This window comes from Muscardinus avellanarius (genome assembly GCF_963383645.1).
Source record: "Muscardinus avellanarius genome assembly, chromosome: 3".
Taxonomy (NCBI): domain Eukaryota; kingdom Metazoa; phylum Chordata; class Mammalia; order Rodentia; family Gliridae; genus Muscardinus; species Muscardinus avellanarius.
In genome coordinates this window covers 147,887,993-147,909,312 of record NC_137788.1, presented here as the reverse complement: position 1 = coordinate 147,909,312, position 21,320 = coordinate 147,887,993, and the positions used below count along the sequence as shown (strand labels likewise).

The 21,320-nt window shown below is 54.9% G+C and overlaps 1 protein-coding gene across 1 annotated transcript; it reads right to left on the bottom strand.

The window, feature by feature from the left end:
• Positions 1 to 3,151: 3,151 nt before the first annotated feature.
• On the bottom strand, positions 3,152 to 21,082 carry ANPEP (alanyl aminopeptidase, membrane; the record flags this gene model as incomplete). The annotated part of the gene is made up of 20 exons (XM_080692930.1): positions 20,399 to 21,082; positions 19,353 to 19,495; positions 19,108 to 19,247; positions 18,584 to 18,710; positions 18,353 to 18,507; positions 18,056 to 18,169; positions 17,815 to 17,958; positions 17,630 to 17,695; positions 17,454 to 17,519; positions 15,995 to 16,170; positions 15,688 to 15,767; positions 15,090 to 15,223; positions 14,951 to 15,006; positions 13,872 to 14,019; positions 9,978 to 10,069; positions 9,486 to 9,596; positions 9,200 to 9,367; positions 7,794 to 7,934; positions 7,369 to 7,450; positions 3,152 to 3,304 (listed from the first exon to the last, which is right to left on the bottom strand). Exons 1-20 carry the CDS (start codon positions 20,998 to 21,000, stop codon positions 3,152 to 3,154), a joined length of 2,898 nt encoding a protein of 965 aa, XP_080549056.1. The 5' UTR covers positions 21,001 to 21,082.
• Between the last annotated feature and the right edge of the window lie 238 nt (positions 21,083 to 21,320).

Sequence of the window (21,320 nt, the reverse complement as noted above, 5' to 3'; positions counted from 1 at the left end):
TTCTTCTTCTTAGCCATGTTTTCCCTCCCGGCTCAGAGGCCCCACACAGACAGAGTCCAGAGAGGACCAGCCCCACCAGCTGCAGCGGATATGAGCATCTTCTGGAATTTGGCAGCCTTGTTCCTCGATTCCCTCAAGATGTTCCCTGAGGCGTGCGAACGCAGAGGAACTGTGTGCCCATCACCAGCTGGCGTTGCCTGCGAGCCCTCTGGGAAGGCGCTGGAGTGTGGGGCATGTGTAGGTTTAGAGGCAATCCCAGCCCGGTGCTCCCGACACTATTGGTGCTCAGAGCAGCAGCCCCTTGCTCTCCAGCCCCGATCTTGCCAGTGGTGCTGTCCTGGGCAGGCTGCCCTGGGCTGCCCCTCTCTGACAAGCGCTAGCAGAGGAGGGAGAGGGGCTGATACTGGTGTCCTGCTTGAGGTGACTGGGGTCCCCACATCTTCCTGAGGCCCCAAACACCATGCACAGAAGACCCCACATGGGTGGAGCACCTGCCAGGTCTTTCTGTGACCCTGCAGTGGACAGGATACACCAGTTTTGCCTGTGGGCAGCTGAGGCTGAAAGAAATGCCAGGCTAGGCTGATGGGTCAGCCCAGGCTCATTCCCTCGGTCCCCCGGGCTGGGTCTGAGGATTCCCTGGGCTCCTGCTTGCTTTCTCTTTCCACTGTCCCGGACTGCTGAGGGGCACAGCAGCTGGCAGGCAGATGCTGGAGTCCCAGTCGCTTCACTCTGACCTTAACCCAGGTTCTACGGGCAGGTCTTTGGATCTGAATATCCTCACCACATCCCAAGGGACCGGTTTGCTCCAGCCACACATGAATGCCAGCGTTGTAAGATGGCATTGTAAGACGTGAGCATGAAGTGTGGTTATCGCACCCCCTGCCCCGGACCTCACCCAAAGCGTGGGTTTCCACACGCGTGCAAGTGTTGTAGCTGGGCACCAGGTCTCTTGATACTAGGCTGGGAGTTTAGCTCCGGTGCCCTATTCCCTTATCTATAAAACTGAGACAGAAAGCCAGATGTGGTGGTGCAAGCCCGTAATCTCAGGCTTTAGGAGGTTGAGTCAGGAGGATTAACAGTTCCAGGGCAGCCACAGCAACTTAGAAATGCCCTCAGCAACTTAATGGGACCCTGTTTCAAAATAAAAAATTTAAGCCAGGCGTGGTGGCGCATGCTTGTAATCCCAGCATTTGAGAGGCTGAGATAGGAGGATGGTGGTTCTCGGACAGCCTCTGCTACTTAGTGAGGCCCTTTGCAACACAGTGAGACCCTGTTTCAAAATAAAGAGTAAAAAACTGGGCAGGGGGTGTAGCTCCCCTGGTTTCCATCCCCCGACCTACAAAAGAATAAAAAATAAAAAATTTAAAATAGGGCTGGGCCTGTAACTCAGAGGCAGAACGCCCCTGGGTTCAATCCCCAGTACGATGGGGTAGAGGGCACCAAGACAAGGCTGGGGGTGCAGTTCAGTAGTAGAGCACTTGCCAAGCATGCAATAAATAAATAATATAATTGAAAAGGAAGTTGAGATAAAGACAGCTCAGTCAGTGCCAGACATAGAGATTAATGGGATGAGGCTCTTCTCTCTGTAGGCCAAACCCCACCCCCTACAACATCCCCGGAGCACAGAGCCCACCAGGGGCCCGAAGGTGAGCCCCTTCCCCAGGTACCAGAAGGTCAAGTGCCAGCCGTGGCCGCTGGGTGCTGGCGACAGGAAGGGCTGGCCCAGAGCAAGGGGCCAGAGGATCTCATCTGGGGCGGCCCAGGGAGCCTCCGAGGCCATCCTCCAACACCACGGGCAGGACTTTGATGTGCTGATGTCAGGGAGCCCTTCCTCACTGGGGAGGAGGGGGTGGGAGCCGGCAGGTGGTGGGGCCTTCCGCCAGGAGGCAGGGCTGAGGCTGGGAAGGCTGCGCTCTCCTGTGCTAAGCCTTGTGCATCTCCTTAATCCACACGTTGGCCCAAAGGCGCTATTCTTGCCCTCTGTGTGCCAATGAGCAAACCGAGCTTGGGAGTTTACCCCAGAAAGAGCGGCTGGGCAGCAATCTGAAGGCCGACCCCCAGCCCAGCAGCGGGCCTGCTGTGGGTGTCAGCGGTGGCTCCTCCATCACCTCCTCCCCTCTCCCATCCCTGGGTCCTCGGCAGGGCCTTGTGAGGCTGAGGCTGAGGAGAGCTCTCTTTCCCAATAAATGCCACCCGCCCCCAGGGTCAATGCCTGCTGCGGGGCCCCAGACCTGCTCAGTGTGAACCACCAGCTGCTTCGTGATCTACCGTCCCCCACCGTGGTGCGCTGCAGCCTCCAGTCCTCGGCTCGGCCCCGCTCTGTGTGCCACTCTACAGAGCAGCCCATGCACAAAGTGGTACCCCAACATCTGGCACATGGGGGATGGGACGACCCATCCCCCATGGCCATCCCTTGGCCAGTGCCTGCTGCAGGCCCAGGACCCCATGGATCCCTGCCCTCACTGCTCCGACCCTAGGACGTCCAAAGTCCCATAAGAGCCCCCAGGGTGCAGGAGGAGGGGTGCACCATTCTCACTGCCCTTGGGGAGCACCCGGTACCGACATCAGCTTCGGGATGAAATGCACCCTGCAGGCGGAGGCCAGGGCGCCAGCGCTGGGAGGCTGGTGGCCAACACCTCTCCTCTCTGGCGCCCCCTCACGCCCCAGCCCCACACTGCATCCAGACCTGCTCAGAGCAGCCCACCCAGCATTCGGCTTCCCAGCTGCCAGGCTAACCCTCTCCTGCTCCAGCTTAGCAATGTCTCCAAACTCATCTAGAAATCCTTTATTTACATTTCCTCTTAGAAAAAAAAATATACAGATCTGATGCCCTGTTGATTCCGCAGGTTGGGGTCTTCCTGGACGTGAGAGAGTGCTTGAGGCGGCTCCCTCAAGGCCGTCCATTGTCTGTGGGGCTTCTGCTCATCTGACCCTGGAAGTGGGCTTCCCTGAGATGGGCCCCAGGGCCCTGGGCAGTGGCGGGTGCCATGCTGAGCCTGGGGCGGCTTTGGCAGGGGTGGGAGGTGCTGGGACAGTGGCCCACAGGCTTGAGACTTCGTCCTTGAGGGTAGGACTCAGATGTCCCAGGTGTTGAGAACCCAGGCCCTGCCCCAGGCTGCTGGAACCCGGGGTCAGGTGGTGGCAGGACCAGCTACTGGCTGTTTTCTGTGAACCAGTTGAGCACAGCCTCCTTGTTCTCTGCCACCCACTTGATGTTGGCCCTGGTCTTCTCCAGGGCTTGCTCCAGTGCCCTGGTGCCAGAGCCAAAGCCTACATCCATATTGTCCTCCTTGAACTGCTCCAGCTGCCAAGAAAATAAAGATGGTTAGCCCCATGCTGGGGCAAATAGAGGCTCAGAAGAAGAGAGGGTCCCACAGTGCCCAGCCAGGGCCAGAGACCACACCCGCCCAGCCTCGCCTGGGCAAAGTCCTCACCCACCCAAAGGTAGCCAAACGTGGCCCCAGGCAAAGCCTGCTCTGTAGGGTACCCGGCCTCCCTTGTGCAATATTTTTCTGAGTTGGATAACTCCAAGTATTTAATTAAAATATACTCCCAATCCAATCAGGAGGAGAGAGAAAGACAAAGTAAAGACACCACAAGAAAAGTGAGAAAGTAACAGCCAACTGGAATGTGTGGAAACTTGTAAAGCACAAATGCTCCATCCAGTTGCTTCAATAAGTAGCTTTGAAAGGGTGAGGAGCTAGGGGCCTAGTGTAGTGCAGAGTGCTTGCCCAGCACACCTAACGTCCTGGGTTTGATCCCCAGCACTCCAGAAAGAAAGGAAGGAAGGAAGGAAGGAAGGAAGGAAGGAAGGAGGGAGGGAGGGAGGGAGGGAGGGAGGGAGGAAGGAAGGAAGGAAGGAAGGAAGGAAGATCAAAGCCAGGCATGGCGGCACGTGCTTGTAAACCCAGCATTTGGGAGGCTAAGACAGGAGGATCAAGTTAGAGGACAGCCTCTGCTACTTAGTTAGGTTCTTCGCAACTCAGTGACACCCAGTTTCAAAATAAAGAATAAAAAATAGGGCTAGGGGTGTAGCTCTGAGGTAGAATGCCCCTGGATTCCATGCCCAGTAACATACACACACACACACACACACACACACACACACACACTCTCACAGGATAAGTAAAACTGTAACAGTGCTGGAAATTCTAGCTGGGCAATTAAGAAAGAAAATACAATGAAAGTCATTCAAAATGGAAGAACTAAAACTACCTTCATTCACGGATAACATTATTTTGTATGCACAATATCTTAAGTAGTCCATATAAGAAGTATTGAATGGGGTGGGGCTCACTGGTAAGCGCTTGCCTAGCATGCCCCTGGGTTCCATCCCCAGCACCAGAAAGAGAGAGAGAGGAGAGAGAGAGAGAGAGAGAGAGAGAGAGAGAGAGAGAGAGAGAGAGAATGTATATAAACTATTAGAATTAATGAATTGCAGAATTCAACAGCAATGTACAAAAGTCTAAAATACAATAGCATCAAAAAGAATAAAATACTTAGGAATAAATATGACAAAAGAAGTGTCAGGTTGGTCTGCTGAAAACTACAAAACACTGTTGAAAGTAATTAAACAATATTTGAATGAAGCCAGTAGTAGTGGTGCATCTCTGTAATCCCGGTACTTGGGAGGCTGAGACAGGAGGATCACAGGTTTGAGGGCAGCCTCAGCAATTTAGCGAGGCCCTCTGCAACTTGGTGAGACCCAGTATCAAAAGTTAAAAAGAAGCCGGGCATGGTGGCGCATGTTTGTAATCCCAGCATTTGGGAGGCTGAGACAGGAGGATCGCAGTTCGCGGACAGTCTCAGCTACTTAGTGAGGCCCTTTGCCACTCAGTGAGACCCTGTTTCAAAATAAAGAATAAAAAATAGGGCTGGGGTGTAGCTCAGAGGTAGACTGCCCCTGGGTTCAATCCCCAGTACCACAAAACCAAACCAAAACAAAAAAATATAAATGAAAGGAAAAAAGATTTAATATTATTAAGTTGTCAAGAAGGAGCCGGTGTGGTAGCCGCCAGTACTTGGGAAGCTGAGACAGGATGAATGCAGCCTCAACAAGTAGTAAGAATCTAATTGCCGGGCATGGTGGCACACGCTTGTAATCCCGGCGCTTGGGAGGCTGAGACAGGAGGATCGCACAGGTTCGAACCCAGCCTCAGCTACTTAGTGAGGCTCTCAGCAACTTAGTGAGACCCTGTTTCCAAATAAAAAGTTTAAAAAGGGTCTGGGAGTATAACCCGGAGGTAGAAAGCCTCTGGGTTCCACCCCCAGTACCACCAAAAATAAAAATAAATATAGAGCTGGGGGTATAGCTCAAAGGTAGAATAACCCTGGGTTCAATCCCTTCCCAAGTGAACAAAAACCAAAACCAAGAAAATTCCTACGCATAAGAGTAAAAACAATAAAACTCTTGGAAAAAAAGTTCTAGAATACTGTGACTTGGGTTAGGCAACGGGTTCTTAGGTATGGCAGCTAAAGCACAAGCAACTAAATAAACAACTGACTGAATCTCACCAAAATGACAAACGTGTGTACCAAAGCATGCTGCGGTGCCAGTGAGAAGGCAATCCACAGCATGGGAGAAGAAAATCTGCAGGCATATACCTGAGGAGCCTAGCGTTCAAAATATGTAAAGAGCTCTTACAACTCAACAATAAAAAGACAAACAACCCAATTTTTTTTTTTTTTTTTTTTTTTTTTTTGGTGGTACTGGGGTTCCTGGAAGCCCTTCTACCTCCGGGCTACATTCCCAGACCTATTTTTACATTTTTATTTGGAAACAGGGTCTCCTAAGCCAGCGCATGTGGCTGGCTTTGAACCTGCGCGATCCTCCTGTCTCTGCCTCCCAAGTGCGGGGATTACAAGCGTGCGCCACCACACCTGGCAACAACCCAATTTTTAGATAGGCAAAAGACTGGAAGAGAATTGCTGCCAAGATACACGCACGATCCGTAACCGCACAAAACGATGCTCCTCAGCATTTTGTGTCTTTACGGAGAGGAAACAAAACCATAGGATGCCCAAAGCAAGAGAAAGTGGGCCGTTCATACGTTGCTCGTCAGAGGGTCACAACGCTACGGTGGCAAAACGAAAACACGTCGGCAGTTTCTCAAAAACTTAAGCACAGGCCGGGCGTGGTGGCGCACGCTTGTAATCCCCGCGCTTGCGAGGCGGAGACAGGAGGATCGCGCAGGTTCGAAGCCAGCCACGCATGCTGGCTTAGGAGAGCCTGTTTCCAAATTTAAAAAATGTAAAAATAGGTCTGGGAGTGTAGCCCGGGGGTAGAAGGGCTTCCAGGAACCCCAGTACCACCAAAAATAAAAAATAAAAACTTAAGCACAGAGCAACCACATGACCCAGCAAGTCTACTCCTAGGTGTATACCCAAGAGAAATGAAAATAACATTATGTTTGCACAAAAATCTGTGCATGAGTGTTAACAGCTGTGCTTTACACAGCGGCTCCAAAGTGGAAACAACTCAGATGCCCATCACTAATGGGAAGATCAAAAAACATGGTGTCTCTATGCAATGGAAGGTCATTCAGCTACGAAAAGGAAAGACGATCCTACTGCAGGTACAAACCTTGAAGACATTACGCTAAGCGAAAGAAGTCAGACAGGGCAAAGTCACATATTGTACGACTCCAGCCTATGATTTGCTCAGAATGGATAACTCCAGCATAAAGACAGAAAGTGGTTGCCAGAGGCTGGGGCCTAGGGGTAGAATTGGGGAGTAATTGTGGGAACAGGGCTTCTTTCAGGGATAAAGAAAATGTTCATGCCGGGCATGGTGGTACACGCTTGTAATCCCTGTGCTTGGGAGCCGGAGACAGGAGGATCACGCAGGTTCGAAGCCAGCCTCAGCTACTTAGTGAGGCTCTCAGCAACTTAGTGTGACCCTGTTTCCAAATAAAATATAAAATAGGTCTGGGAGTATAGCCCAGAGGTAGAAAAGACCCTGGGTTCAACCCCAGTACCACCAAAAAAAAAAAAAAGAAAAAAGAAAAAAAAGAAAATGTTCTACAGTTAGTGGCAAAGGTTATATAATCTTGGAAAACGTACTTAAAGTGAATTTTATGGTACATTAATTATATGTCAATGGAAAAAAAAAAGTAGCCAGATACATAGTCCCAGCTGCTTGGAGGGCAGAGACAGGAGGATCTCTTGAGCCAGAAGTTGGAGGCCTGGCTGGGCAACATAGTGAGCCCTCATCTCAATCAGACAGTGAATATATTTTTAAAATTCCAGGATGCTTTTTTTTTTTTTTTTTAATAACAGAACTGCCCACAGATGCACCTTTACTCAGCCTGTGCCTCTGTAGACTGGGAGGGCAGAGACAGAGTTGGGGTTGGGGGGTCAGCTTCCTACCTGCTGCAGCTCATACTCAGTGGAGAAGCGTCGGGTCACGCCTTTGATGAGGTTGGAGAAGGAGAAGGAGCCGCCGCCATAACTGCAGGTGGGAGAGGGGCAGTGAGGCGGCAGGAGACTAGAGCCCATGGCCTGGCGGGGACTCCGCACCCTCAGGACTGGCCGGGGGACACCACCAGGACGTGGGGAGTTGCAGCTTGAATGCAGGTCCCACTGCAGTGTCCCTGACCCCTCCCTTCTGGAGAACACTCCACCAGCCACATCTTTCCAAGTGGGAGCCTGGGTGGCCCAGACCTGACCCCAAGGCGGTTCCCTTGGTCCACCCCCGGGCAGCACCCTCATCCTGTGGCGTTCCCAGCACCCACAGGATGGGGGGCCCAAGGCTCCCAGCCTCGGCACTGGCCACACCCTTGTCAAAGACTCACTTCTCAAAGAGCTTCTTCCAGTTGCTCCGGATAAAGTCCCAGACCAGAGTCTGGCCAACGACATTGTTGGTGATGCTGATGATGGTGGAGGTGGCGTCCTGCCTCCGGATGTAGTCAGAGTTCAGGGTGTAGCTCAGGTACCTGGGAGGGCGGGAGGCCAAGGATGCAGGGAGAAGCCCGCGGCCTCACACCTGAGGGGCCCCTGGTCCTACCTCTCTTTGTGGACAGGAAACTGAGTCCCCCAAATGGGATCACAGGATCACTGGCAATGCCAGGTATATGCCTGAAGTGTGTGTGTGTGTGTGTGTGTGTGTGTGTGTGTGTGTGTGGTACTGGGGGTGGAACTCAGGGGCGTTCTACCTCCAAGCTACACCCCCAGCCTTAGTTTTTATTCTTTATTTTAAAACAGGGTGTCACTGAGTTGCAAAGGGCCTCACTAAGTAGCTGAGGCTGTCCAGGAACCGCCATCCTCCTGTCTCAGCCTCCTGAAACCTGGAATTACAAGTGTGCACCACCATACCCGGCTTGCACCACCACACCAGACTCTTTGGCAATGATAAATGAAGATTGTAGAACCCTGGGCCGGGCATCAGGAAGGGTGGCCATTCCTGTCTCTGATGTTGAAGGTGGTTTCTTTTCTTTTTTTCTTTTTTTGGGGGGAGGGGTGAGGATTAACTGTCAGGAGCATTCAATCTCCAAGTTACTCCCCATCCCTATTGATTGATTGATTGCAGGTCTGGGGATGGAACCCAGGAGATTCGACCTCCAAGCTACAGCCCCTGCCCTGTTATTTACTCTTTATTTTGAAACAGGGTCTCACTAAGTTGCAGAGGGCCTCACTGAGTAGCTGAGGCTGTCCGTGAACCGCGATCCTCTGGTCTCAGCCTCCTGAATGCTAGGATTACAAGCGTGCGCCACCACGCTCGGCTCTTATTTATTTATTTAGAAACAAGGTCTTGCCAAGTTTCTGAGGGTCTCACTGAATTGCTGAGGCTGGCCTCGAATCAGTGATCCTGTCTCGGCCTTCTGAGTACTAGGATTTTAGGTATGTATCACCATACCCAGCTCTGGTGGCTCTTCTCTACGGGGGCTCAGATTACGGCATTTAATGTACAGAGGGGGCTCAAGGGGCCCCCGGGTGGAGTCCGGGACCCAGGACCAGCTTCCCCAAAGCCCCTGACAGAGAGGCGGAGAGCTGCTGGCAAAGACCAACGGGTTGCAGCGTTTAACAGCACAGAATGTGGACCCGAACCTGGGTTCAAATCTTGGCTCTGTATTGTGGTGTCTGGGCAAGTTTCTCCACTTTTCTGAATCCCAAGTCCTCCACTCTAAAGCGGGGAAGTGCTGCCCAGCACACGGGTCCGTGGGTGGAGGGGGTCCCCGGCCCCGCCTGGCGCGGACCTCACCTGTTCAGAATCCACACCTGGTTGCTGCAGGCCAGGGCTGCTCGGAGTTTGTCGGCTTCGTTCACCAGCGTAGCATTTCGGAACTGCTGCCAGGCAAAGTCCCACTCTTCCTCACCGCCCTGGGAGATGGCGTTGCAGTAGATGGTGGACCGCAGGTTGGGGTGGATCCTGGTGCGGGATGGGAGTGTCGGGTCGGAGCAGCGGTAGAGGGGGTGGGCGCAGGGGCAGTGAGGACCAGGCTGAGGGACAGATGAGGGCTGTGGGGGGGTACGGTGGAAGGACTCACGGGTTGACACTGGGATTCCGCATCCACTCTTGGAAGAGATTGGAGGCCAGCGTCTGGCATTCTGAGATTCCGCTGGAGCAGGCCGTGCTGATGGCGTTAACCTCATTGTACCTGCCCAGGGCGACATGCAGTTAGCGCCGCTGTCCCAGAATCCTGCCAAGATTCCCCCACGCCCTCCACACACAACCCCAGACCCATCGGCCTTCTTGGGGAAGGGTCTCTTCCTATGCGCTTCTGCCCTGGGCCTGAGCTTCCTTGGTCCTCAGGGCAGCTCGGGGACCCTGAGGGGTCAGTGCTAGCTCCAATCCCAGTTTCAACAACCGGAAGCCAGAGGCTCTGGAGCTGGCGGGGAAACCTCAGAGTTTCAGTTCGAGCCTTCCTCTGAAGAGGCCGGGCAGGCAAACCCCAGGGCAGGGCCCTGACTGGCCTGGGCGGGGCGCTGAGACATTTGGCAGACCACTGGCAGGTGTGGCTCCGTAGAGAGTCACTCACCGTTCCATGAGGGTGGGTGGGCGAATAGTCCAGTTGCTTGTGATGGTTTTAAAGTGGTCGAAGAGGGGCTGCACCTGCTTCTTCAGGTAGTTCTGGGAAAAGAATACACAAGGGACTTCAAACACTCACGCTGGCCTGTGGGTCCAGGAGCTTAGTCAGGTGCCTGGGGCCACACAGCCCGCAACCCAAGCAGCGCAAGACCAGGCTGTAGGGATGATCTCCGTTCATCGTCAGTCCTAACTCTCTTTGTCTAAATATCACCGCTCTTTTTCTTTCTTTCTTCCTTCCTTCCTTCTTTCTTCTTTTCTCTCTTTTTTTTTCTTTCTTTTTTTCTTTTGTGTGTGTAGTACTGGGGTGGAACCCAGTGGCTTTTATACCTCTGGGCTACACTCCCAGACCTGTTTTATACTTTATTTGGAAACAGGGTCTCATTAAGTTGCTGAGAGCCTCACTAAGTAACTGAGGCTGGCTTCGAACCTGCACAATCCTCCTGTCTCAGCCTCCCAAGCACTGGGATTACAAGCGTGCACCACCACGCCCCGGCTCTTTTTCTTTCTTTTGATACTGGGGACTACTGAACTAATGTACCCAGAGGCATTAATTTTCTTTCTTTGAAACATGGTCTCACTAAGTTACATAGGGTCTCAATAAGTTTCTGAGGCTGTGATCATCCTGTTTTAGCCTCCTGAGTACTGGGATTGCAGTCATGGGCCACCACACCTAGCTAAGTGTCGCTGGTTTTGTTTTGTTTTGTTTTTTAATAAAGCTCTGAGTTTTCTCCTCATGATTTTAAGCATCCTGGTTATTGTGGGGAATTAAGAAAACATAGAAAAGCATATGCAGAAAATACACATGGTCATACAGGAGCTGACCAAAACTATGATTTCCAAATAGGTGGGTCTGGTGCCTCCTTAAAGAATTAAAAAAAAAAAAAAAAAGGGCTGGGGATGTAGCTTAGAGGTAGAATGTTCCTGGGTTCAATCCCCGGTGCTGCAAAAAGTAAATGAATGAATAAAACAAAATCATTGACCCATGTCTATGGGGTCAACCTGTGGGCTGACAAGTTCACGCAAGTCCAAGCTCACTGTGCACCCAGAAGCAAAGGTGACCAAGCCCTAAGAGCGGGGAGCAGGGGGAGGAAGCTGCGATGCTCAGAGGGAGCTGTACCAGGCTCGGCGAGGGAGGGCTGGGGATCTGCAGCTGAGTGGCTGCAGAGGGAAGACTCGCTGTGACCAGGCTCAGAATTAAAGGGGTGGGTCTGCCGGGGACCAGGAAGACATGGCTGCAGATGGGAAGACAGAGGCGAGGTGTAGGGGTAATTAACCTGGAGCCTGGTCATTACAGCAGGTTACCCCCCATCCCTCAGTGGGAGGCTAGATCAAAAGACCTCAGGAGGTGCCACCAGGCACCAAGCAAGGGTGAGACAGGGTCAGAGCCGGAAGTTCCCATACCACATAGTGGTGTCCCAGTTCCCTGGGACACTGGCCTTGGTCACTGGCCTTGGTGACCACTCTCTGGAGAAGCCGAATGGTCTCCCTAGAACACATCATGGATACTTGTGCTGGGGATGAAAGTCAAGGCTTTGCAAGCACTCTACCACTGAGCTGTATCCCTCTGGCCCTTAATTTTTGAGGGAAATATTAATGAAGAGTTTCTTGAGTCACCCTGCAACAAGGGCGCCGGATAGCAAACCCCACTTCCCGCGGAGCTTCCTGCCTCTCTTTGGTGTTTCAGGACCTGGAGCGCCGTGGGTTTGCGCCCCCGTCTTCCTCGCTCGGGGCCCCGCTACTCTCCTCCACAGCATTCCAGCTTTTGTCTAAGTGCTGCCAAAGCCAGCGCGGCTTCCAAACACTTTTTATTGCCTAACTCTTCAACCCAAAGGGGTGCTGGGCCTCCAACTTGAAAGGAAACCAAAACAAACAGAAAATTCAGAGGGAACCAGTCAAGGGAAGGAAACTTCAAAAGGCCTGCAATAAATATGCTCCAAGGGTGAAGAGCTGATATTGCACAGGACGCTGGGACCAGAAAGAGCACTCGGACACTTTAAAATAGGAGAGGAGAAAGAGCACGGAGCCTCTGGGTGAGGAGGCACCAAAGCTGGGAACCCGGCTCTGGAGACATGCAAAGAAGCTGGGGGGAGGGGGGCTGGGAGTGTAGCTCAGAAGTAGAATGCCTCTGGGTTCAATCCCCAGTACAAATAAATAAATAAAAATAAATATATATATATGTGTATATAAATATAAGCATATATAAATATATGTATACATACGTGTGTGTGTGTGTGTGTGTGTGTGTGTGTGTGTGTGTGTGTGTGTGTGTAAAAATAAAATAGGGCTGGGGGTGTAGCTTGAAGGTATAAAATGCCCTTGGGTTCAATCCACAGTATCCAAAAAAGTAAAAAATAAAAATAAAGCCAGCGTTGAATACTGATTTAACCAAGTATTATAATTTAACCACATTGGGAAGATGAAAAAATTCCAAGGAAGACAGGTATGAGTTAAAGTTTCATTTACCAAAATAGGATGTTAACAGATAACTTAAAAGTTCTGTTAATAAAAAAGATCACCTCAAGTATGATCTAATGGTTATATAATATTCCATCCAGTGAGTGTTCTGGGTTAAGTTTACTAATCCCCAGCCCAGCGTGGTGGCGCACGCTTGTAATCTATGTACTTGGAAGGCTGAGACAGGAGGATCGCACGGGTTCGAAGCCAGCCTCAGCTACTTAGTGAGGCTCTCAGCAACTTAGCGAGACCTTGTTTTCTTGTTTCCAAATAAAAATATGAAACAAGTCTGGAAGTGTAGCCCAAAGGTAGATGGCCCCTGGGTTCCATCCCCAGTACTGCACATACACACAAAAAGCTTACCAATCCCCAACCAGTTTTGGTTTAAGTGTACCAACCCCCAACATTTAAGTATTTTTGTGTTTTCTTTGTTTTCTATTTGTGTGTGGGGTACTAGGGATTGAACCCAGATGTGCTCTACCTCTGAGCTACATTTCTTACTTTGATAAAAAGTTGCTGAGGCTGGCCTTGAACCTGCAATTCTGTCTTATCCTCCCAGGTACTAGGATAACAGGCGTGCACCACCACGCCCAACAGAATCATTTGGATAAGCAATGCTCTGGTAAGCATCATGTGGACGTCGCTTCAACCCCAACAAGCTCCAGTTTCTTTCTGGTCTCCTAAGTGGGCGCTTTGGCCCCTAACTGGACTCAGCCTTAAAATATGTCAACACCGGCTACGATGAGAATCCTTTCATCCCTTGGGTGGATAGACTCGCACTTGTCTTATCAGAGGAGTTAACGGGACTGATAAAGGGCTGTCCCAGGCTGCATAAGGCACAAGATGGCTTTTCTGTCTCCTGCACACAGTGGCTATCTCTGTGCCTTGCAAAGGTGCTGGTTCCTCTCTCTTTCTGTGTGTGTGTGTGTGTGTGTGCGCGCGCGCGCGCGCGCGTGCTCACGTGTTACTAGGGATTGAACCCAGGGTCGTTCTACCTCTGAGCTGCACCCTTAATCCTATTTCATTCATTATTTTGAATCAGTCTCACCAAGTTATAGACGGCCTCACTTAGTTGCTGAGACTGTCCCCAAACCTTCGCTCCTCCTGTCTCAGCCTCCCAAGTGTTGGGATTACAGATGTGCGCCACTGTGCCTCTCCACATTTGCTTTACCGAGACTATTTAAATGTTCTCTGCCCAGCTCTGGTTTCCCGTATATCAAACCTGCAAACTTTGCTAGAATTCTCCTATATGCCTGGTGCTCTTCGCCCTGGCCCAAGCCCGCTCCCAGAAAAGGTCTTGACTGGGCAATGTTTCTAGTAACTTCCTTAAAGTTGCCCACATCGGGCACCAGAGCGAACTGGCCCTGGAGCCCAGCCGTGCAGCTCGTACCTTCATGGGGCCGTAGACCTCAGAGCGGTCAAACATGAGCTTGAAGTAGTTGAGGCTGGTCAGCGCGGCCTCCCAGGGCATGTACTCTGTATCTCGTGACAGGAACAGGGTGTTGTCCAGCGCCAGAGTGATAGGGAGCCTTTTGGCACTGAGGAGAAGCAGCGGGGCCCAAGTCAGCACCCTAGGTGTGGCACCCGCAAACCTCAAGGACGCACCCCAGCCCCGGGGCCCCTGTCCCTCCCAGAGCCTGAGGCCCCAGGGCCCCAATTAACCCAGCTGAGGAGAAAAAGCTAAGCCAGACACGGCTGCTTGGGGGCCACAAACCAGACCCCGCCCCAACCCAGTGCAGGTCACACTCCTGGCTCATTGCTCCCATTACACAGATGAAGAAACTGAGTCAGGAGTAAACCGACATGCCCAAGGCCACAGCTCCTAAGAAACAGCACTGAGTGGAGAAGGACAAAGAGCCAGGGCGCTCTGGCTAGGCCCTCTAGGCCTCCCGCCCTCCCTTCTTCAGGCCAACCACGAGCATTTGGTCCACAGACATCCGGGTCTATGGGTGACACTGTTAATGTCTTACGGCCAACAAGCATGTGCTCAGTAAGTACTTATTAGTCAGCCAGACATGGCGGTGCACACTTGTAACCCCGGCATTTGGGAGGCTGAGACAGGAGGATCGGGGTTGGAGGACAGCCTCAGCTACTACTTAGTGAGGCCCTTGACAACTAGTGAGACCCTGTTTCAAAGTAAATAATAAAAAATAGGGCTGAGGGTGTAGCCTAGAGGTATAATGCCCCTGGGTTCCATCCCCAGTACCGCAAAAAAAAAAAAAAAAAAAGTACTGATTAGTCTGTGCCATATCCTAACTGCTTGGTGTACCCCCGATTTTTTTTAGCACCTCGTATGGTTGCCTGGCCCACAGTCAGTGCGCAGGACAAGCCGGGGGTCCGGGGAACAGGGTGCGGGCAGGCCTGCATCTGGCTGTTGTGATGGCTGTGCGGCCTCAGGTGAGGTGCCACGGCTCTGAGCACAGGATTCCTCACCTGAGGCGCGGGCAGGGGGCGAGGGAGGGCACTCACTTGGCCAGGTTGAAGGAATCGTGGATCACCTGCGCCCGGTTGATGACTGGGATGACCTGGAAGGGGAAGCAGAGACGCACGCGCCCTTAGGTGCCGGGCAGGCCTCGGGTCTATGGGGGGGGGGCAGGCAGACACCCACCGACGGGTCAGTTTGAAGCTGGCTCTGGATCTTCCTCCAGTTGCCTTCGTCGTAGTTCACCATGTAATAGCCCGTCACGTTGATGTTCAGCAAGACCCACTCGTTGGACCCCGCTCTGAACAGCGCGTCCTGGGCTGCGGGGCGGGAACGGCGCTGGACGGGGGCTGCTCAAGGGCCCCAGGCTGGCCCTGAGCCTTCCCCAGCCCCAGCTGCCCAGCCAGCTCCCACTCTTCCTCCAGGAAGCCTTCCCCGGCCTCTGGGTGCAACGGAGAGCCCTGTCCTCCTTCACTGCCCTTGCCAGCCCCGCCCACAGCTCTGGGGGATGCTGAAATGCTCTCAAGGTGTGCCCCGGCCTCCGCTTCCCCCCTGCTGGGCCAAGTAGGGTGGCTCCACTTTATGGAGGAGGAAATGAAAAACAGAGAGGGCGGCAGTTTTCCCAAGGTCACAGGGCTGGGCAGCAGCAAAGGACATTGGAACCAAAGAAGCAGGCTCCGTTGATTGAAATGATGCCGGAGACCCTCACTAAGCCCCGCCACAGGCCTCAGAGCACGGGCTGGGGGCTGGGAGTATGGGGGCCTGCTGGGGAGGGCTAGATTACTTTTATCGACGCTGGGCAGCCAGTATCCACTCTGCTCTGTGCCACTTTTGAGGGACGAGATGGGCACAATCCATAGGTAGCTGCAAAAAGAGGCAGAGACGGGATGAGGCGGCTCTTGGCCGCTGTGTGTGGGTTGGGGAAGCAGTCCTGCCCAGGCTCCCGGCTTTTCCCCAACTCTGGCACCAAGTCTCCCCAAGCTCCAGGCCCTAGAGAGAACACGAGGGCTGGGCCCATGGTGGGCCAGGTCCCCTCTGGTCAGGGCCCACCATGCCCTCGCTGGCCCGTGCCAGGGGCTCTGTCTGCTCACTTGAAATCCGAGGGGCGGGTGACAGTGGAATCGGGATCCAGAAGGAAGTGCTCCTGGGAGATGTCCCCAGTGCTGGTATTCACGGTGATGACCGGGAAGCCCATCTGCAGGATCCAGCGGTCCATGATGGTGCTTACAGAGTAAGGGAGCTGGACTTGTGTCTGGTTGTCCACAGCCTGCGGGACAGAGGGCGCGAGTGTGGCCAAGGGCCTATGGCCGTCCCTCACCCAGGGCGGCCCTGCAGCCCTGGCCTCTGCCCCCTGGCGCCGCCTGTGTGGGAGCAGGAGTCAAGGTCCCCGCCTGGCTCTGCCTCCTCTCTGCTCCCTCCACACGGGCCAAGAGCATCTCTGTAAGGCGTGTGTGTCACACACGGAGGGTTCCCAGGATGCCCCTGGGCCCTTCTCAACTCTGCCTGGGGCTGAGAGGCCAGAGGAGACGGAGACCAAGGAAAACTAAGACAGTGTCCCAGGCAGGTGAGGTGGGCGGGCCCGCACTTGTTTTCAGCATTTCTGCACTGTGTTTGCAATCACAACAAAAACCCAATATCGTAACCCCAGCATTCCGGAGGCTGAGACGGGAGGTTCACGGTTTGCGGACAGCCTCAGCTACTTAGTGAGCAACTCAGTGAGACCCTGTTTCAAAATGAAGAATAAAAAATAGGGCTGGAGGTGTTGCTCGGAGATAGAATGCCCCTGGGTTCCATCCCCGGTACCGCAAAAACAAACAAACAAACAAACAAACAAACAATCTGTGAGTAACCAAAAGCACAAAGCAACTGAGAACCCGGAGGGACGAGAGCCTGGGGCAGCCGAGTGAGGCCCAGGGCGGGAGGGAAGGCCCTGCAGAGTGCGGTGCAGAGCCCCGGCCCATCTCTGTCCAGTTGCAGATGAGCTGGGCGGGAGCTGGAGCCCGGCTGTGACTCTACGACAGCCCTGGTTTGTCTCCCTGGCAAGGCTGGCCTGCACAGGGACCGGATGGACAGCAAGAGCAGTGGGGAGCTGGACGGAGGACCGGGATCAGGGCCCACAGGGGATGCTGGTGTGGGGGCTGAGGAGGCCGATGGCGGCAGACACGTGGGCGGGGCAGGGGCCGGGGAGAACTTGGTGGCTGGATAGCAGGGTGTGGCCTCCAGCTTGCCTCAGGAGGGGCCTGCATGGCCTCCGGGATGGTGGGAAGGCGCCATTTGCCATAGAGCCCGCCCCACAGAGGGGCTGGAACGCCAGGTGGGGTAGGGTCAGAGTGTCAGAGCTTGTGCCGAGGGCGCTTGTGTGTGCAAAATCGGATGGGAGGGGCCGCAGGGCACAGGGCCACCTGGAGTGCTGAGCTGGTGGAAGGGCTGGCTCCAAAGTTCCCAGGGGGAGGAGGAGGAGTGGGGCTTGGGAAGGCAAGGGCCCTGTCCTCTCCACAGAGAACAAAGGCAGGCCCAGCAGAGAGGCTTGGGGGCCCGGCTGCTACCCACGTTCTGCAGGTGTTCCCACAGGTTCTGGTAGACGGTGTTCTGGTACGCAAAGGTGTGGAGGTAGGACTGTGGAGACAGAGGCCCCAGTGAGCCAGTGAGCGGGAGTGCGGGAGCCCTGGCTGCCTGGCTTGCGGCAGGTAGAATCCCGCCTCCCGGCCAGGGGCTGCCGCACTCACCGCCAGGCCCTTCTTGAAGAGGTCCTCCGTCAAGAAGCTGGAGAGCATCCTAAGGACCGAAGCGCCCTGGGTGGGGAGACGGGGCTCAGAGGCTGTGCTGGCCCCCAGGACCCCTTGGGGCGAGTCCCCCTCCCCTTCTCCAGCCCCCCTGGCTGTCTGGGGCCCAAAGGGAGGCCGGGCAGCACCTTGCTGTAGGAAATGGTGTCGAATAGCTCGCTGATCTCGGCCGGCGTGTTGATCTCGTCGGCAGGTGTGGACAGCGGGTGGGAAGAGGCCAGCCCGTCCACGGCCATGACATTGTGCACGTCATTTAGCACGATGAGGTCTTTCTGCAGAGCGCCATGGCCGGTCCTCAGGAGACCGGCCTGGGGCGGGGGACGGGGGACCCCACGCCCCTCCGCCTCCCGCCCCGGGGCTCCGGCTCACCAGGTTCCAGGTGGGCTCTGCGTAGTCGCCACCCAGGTACTCCACGTAGGATGCAAAGCCTTCGTTCAACCACAGGTCATTCCACCAGTCCACGGTCACCAGGTTCCCAAACCACTGCAGGGGCGGGGCGACCCCAGCAGACCCCTGAGCTTGGGGTCGCTGGCAGGGCCTCACCCAGCGCCAGCCACCCGCCACGCACCGCTGGGGACCTGACCACCATTGGTGGTGACCTCTCCCCACCCACCTGTCGGTGGTACCCTCCTCCCCAGGCCTGCCCTCCCCTGCCCTGCCGGGTACCTGGTGTGCCAGCTCGTGAGCAATGACGGTGACCACCCGCTCCCTGTTGCTGCTGGAGGAGAACTCGGAGTGGAAAAGCAGCGAGTTCTCCCGGTAGGTCACCAGCCCCCAGTTCTCCATGGCGCCTGCGTTGAAGTCAGGCAGCCCGATCTGGTCTGCAGAGGGAAGGTGGTTGGTGGTAGGGTCTCCAGGGATGCCCCCGCCGTCCCCCACCTCCAGCCCTCCACTCACCAGACTTTTCCAGCGGGTAGGGTGTATCATAATGCCCAGCAAAGAAGTTCAGGATGGGGCCCGTCACGTTCAGGGCATAATCCCCCTGGCCCTCGTCGATGGCACTGGGCCGGGCCCAGATCCGGATCTGCGAGTGGGGCGGAGGAGGTCAGGCACAGGGCCCTCATGGCTCCCGGGGCAGGGGCCGCATCTCAGGGCTCCGTGGCTTGTGCATCCCTGTGGGACCCACTGGATTAAGCTAACGGGCCAAGGGAATTAGAGGGCTCTGCAGGGCTTTGAGGCTTAGAGAAGGGCTTTGGGGGGACAATGGCAGCCACAGATCTCAACTGACTGGCACCTGTGGCTCAGGAACTTCCTTTAGGAGGAAGGACCATTATTCCCACTTTCCAGATACACAGATCAAGGTTCAGAGAACTTGGGACACTGGCCCAGAATCGTCGAGAGCCAGGATTCAAACAGTGGCCTAGCAGTTCAGAGGACAGGGGCCACCGCTCCAGCCGAGGACACGGGTCCAAGCTTCCTACCAAGACATTGTTGGGCGACCGACTCTCCACGTTCTTGAACTCGCTGACGATGAAGGCCAGCAGGTAGGTGGACATCTTGGGCGTGGTGTTGAACTCGGTGATGGTCCACTGTGGCTCTCCTGGGAGCTGGGTGCTGGGACCTGGGTGTGTGCATGCAAGGGTGTGGGATGAGCCTCCCCCTGTCTTCACTCAGCCCCCCAGGGGCCTGCGACCAGGCACTGTGGCCCCAGGACAGAGCTGCTCACCTTTGGGAAGCATGTTAGACAGGGCCACGAGATCGCTGGGGTGGATGATGGTGATGTTAAATGTGGCCTTCATGGCCGGCTCATCAAAGCACGGGAAAGCTTTCCGGGCATCCGCAGCCTGCATTTGGGTCGTGGCTACCACCCTGCCCAAACAGGAGCGTTAGAGGGTGAGCTGAGAGCTTTCAGGGTGCTCCTGGGCATGCAGAGGACGGGGTGTGTGGAGGCTGTTCCCCCCTAAACCTGCCCTTTACTCCCCTTACAGGTACCTGACAGGCCTGGTGTCTCTGGGAGATCAGGGCTCCTGGACTCAGTCTAAGCCCTGGCAGGCTGCACCCCTGTATTAGCCGGGGACTCTGGGCAGGTTTCTCTCCATCCCTCAGCCCTGACCCCTCGAAGCAGGGTGGGTGAACCCTCCTTTGTCGTGTTGGCATACACTTGGGTGGGTATTGGCCGGCCTGGGGCTCCAGAAGTCAAGGCCTCCCACATAAACCTTCTGTTGGTCCCCAGGGCACCGCTCTGCCTCGGGGTCCAGTATCGACCCCCAGACAGCAGCCCGAGTCACGGGACTAGACCTTCTTTGTTGTTTTTGTGCTAGTAACCAACCCCATAGACATCCTACCTCTGAGCTACGTACCCCCCAGCCCTTTTTTATTTATTTATTTTTATTTTTTATTTATTTATTTATTTTTGTGGTCCTGGGGGTGCAACCTAGAGGCTTTCTACCTCCGGGCTATACTCCCAGACCTATTTTATATTTTATTTGGAAACAGGGTCTCACTAAGTTGCTGAGAGCCTCACTAAGTAGCTGAGGCCAGCTTCAAACCCGCACGCTCCTCCTGTCTCAGCCTCCAAAGCGCAGGGATTACAAGCGTGCGCCACCACGCCCGGCTGCCCTTTTTTATTTTGAACCAGGGTCTGGCTAAGTTACTCAGGGTCTCGCTAAGCGGCTGAAGTGGGCTTCCAACTCGTGATCCTCCTCTCAGCCTCCCAAGTACTGGGATCGCAGGCCTACGCCGCGCCACCTCCCTGCCAGTTGCGGGACTTACTTTCTGACACCTCCTTCTGTGTACTCGCTGCGGTAGAAGCCGGCCAGATCATCGGCCAGCTCCCCCTGGAACTCGCTGGACATCTCGTACTGGCTGCCGACGGCCAGGCTCTCCCTGAGGTGCACCACCAAGTACTCGGTACGCTCCACCAGCTCGGTGCTGTCGATGGCCGGGGCCTGGGAGCCGCCCACGCCCCGCAGGACCACCCGCTGCCCCTGGCTCAAGGTGTAATTGAGTTTCTTGCTGTGGATGATGATGACGTCGGTGGCCTCGTGGCAGGTGAAGCGCACGGTGCTGGAGCCCGTGAAGATGTACAGGCCCTCGCTGTTGGGCGTGAGGTAGGGCCTCAGCGTCACCTGGTAGGAGTCGGGGATCAGCGACTTGGGCAGGCGGTACCGGTTCCAGGCTATGCTCTGGTCCACCGTGGTGGCCGGGGTGACGGAGGACGAGGCGGTCGTCGAGAGCGCTGGAGCCCCGGCAGAGTTCCTGTTCTTCTCCTGAGCGTACACCACGGACAGCGCGATGATGGTGCACAGAGCTGCCACTCCCAGGAGGATGCCCAGGATGCCCAGAGACTTGGAGATGTAGAAGCCCTTGGCCATGGTGGAGGCGGGCAGGGAGCTCGGGGCAGCTCAGGCCGGGCAGAGAAAGAAGCAGTCCCAGACCCGACTTATATCCAGCAAGGGGAGGTGTCCCACGGCTGTTGGACTGGGCAAAAATTAACCAGGGCTCAGACAGGCGAAGGTCACTGGCCTGGGCAGGTGCACGCTCCGCCCGGCTTCCCGTGAGGAGATCCAGGGGCGGCGTGCAGCGCGGCTCAGAGGCGCCTGTGGGGAGCAGACAGTGTCTGGTTATGGGCTGCAGGTGTCTGGGAGCCAGGCCAAGGGCTGAAGGGTAGGGATGGTGGACACAGTGGCCAGAG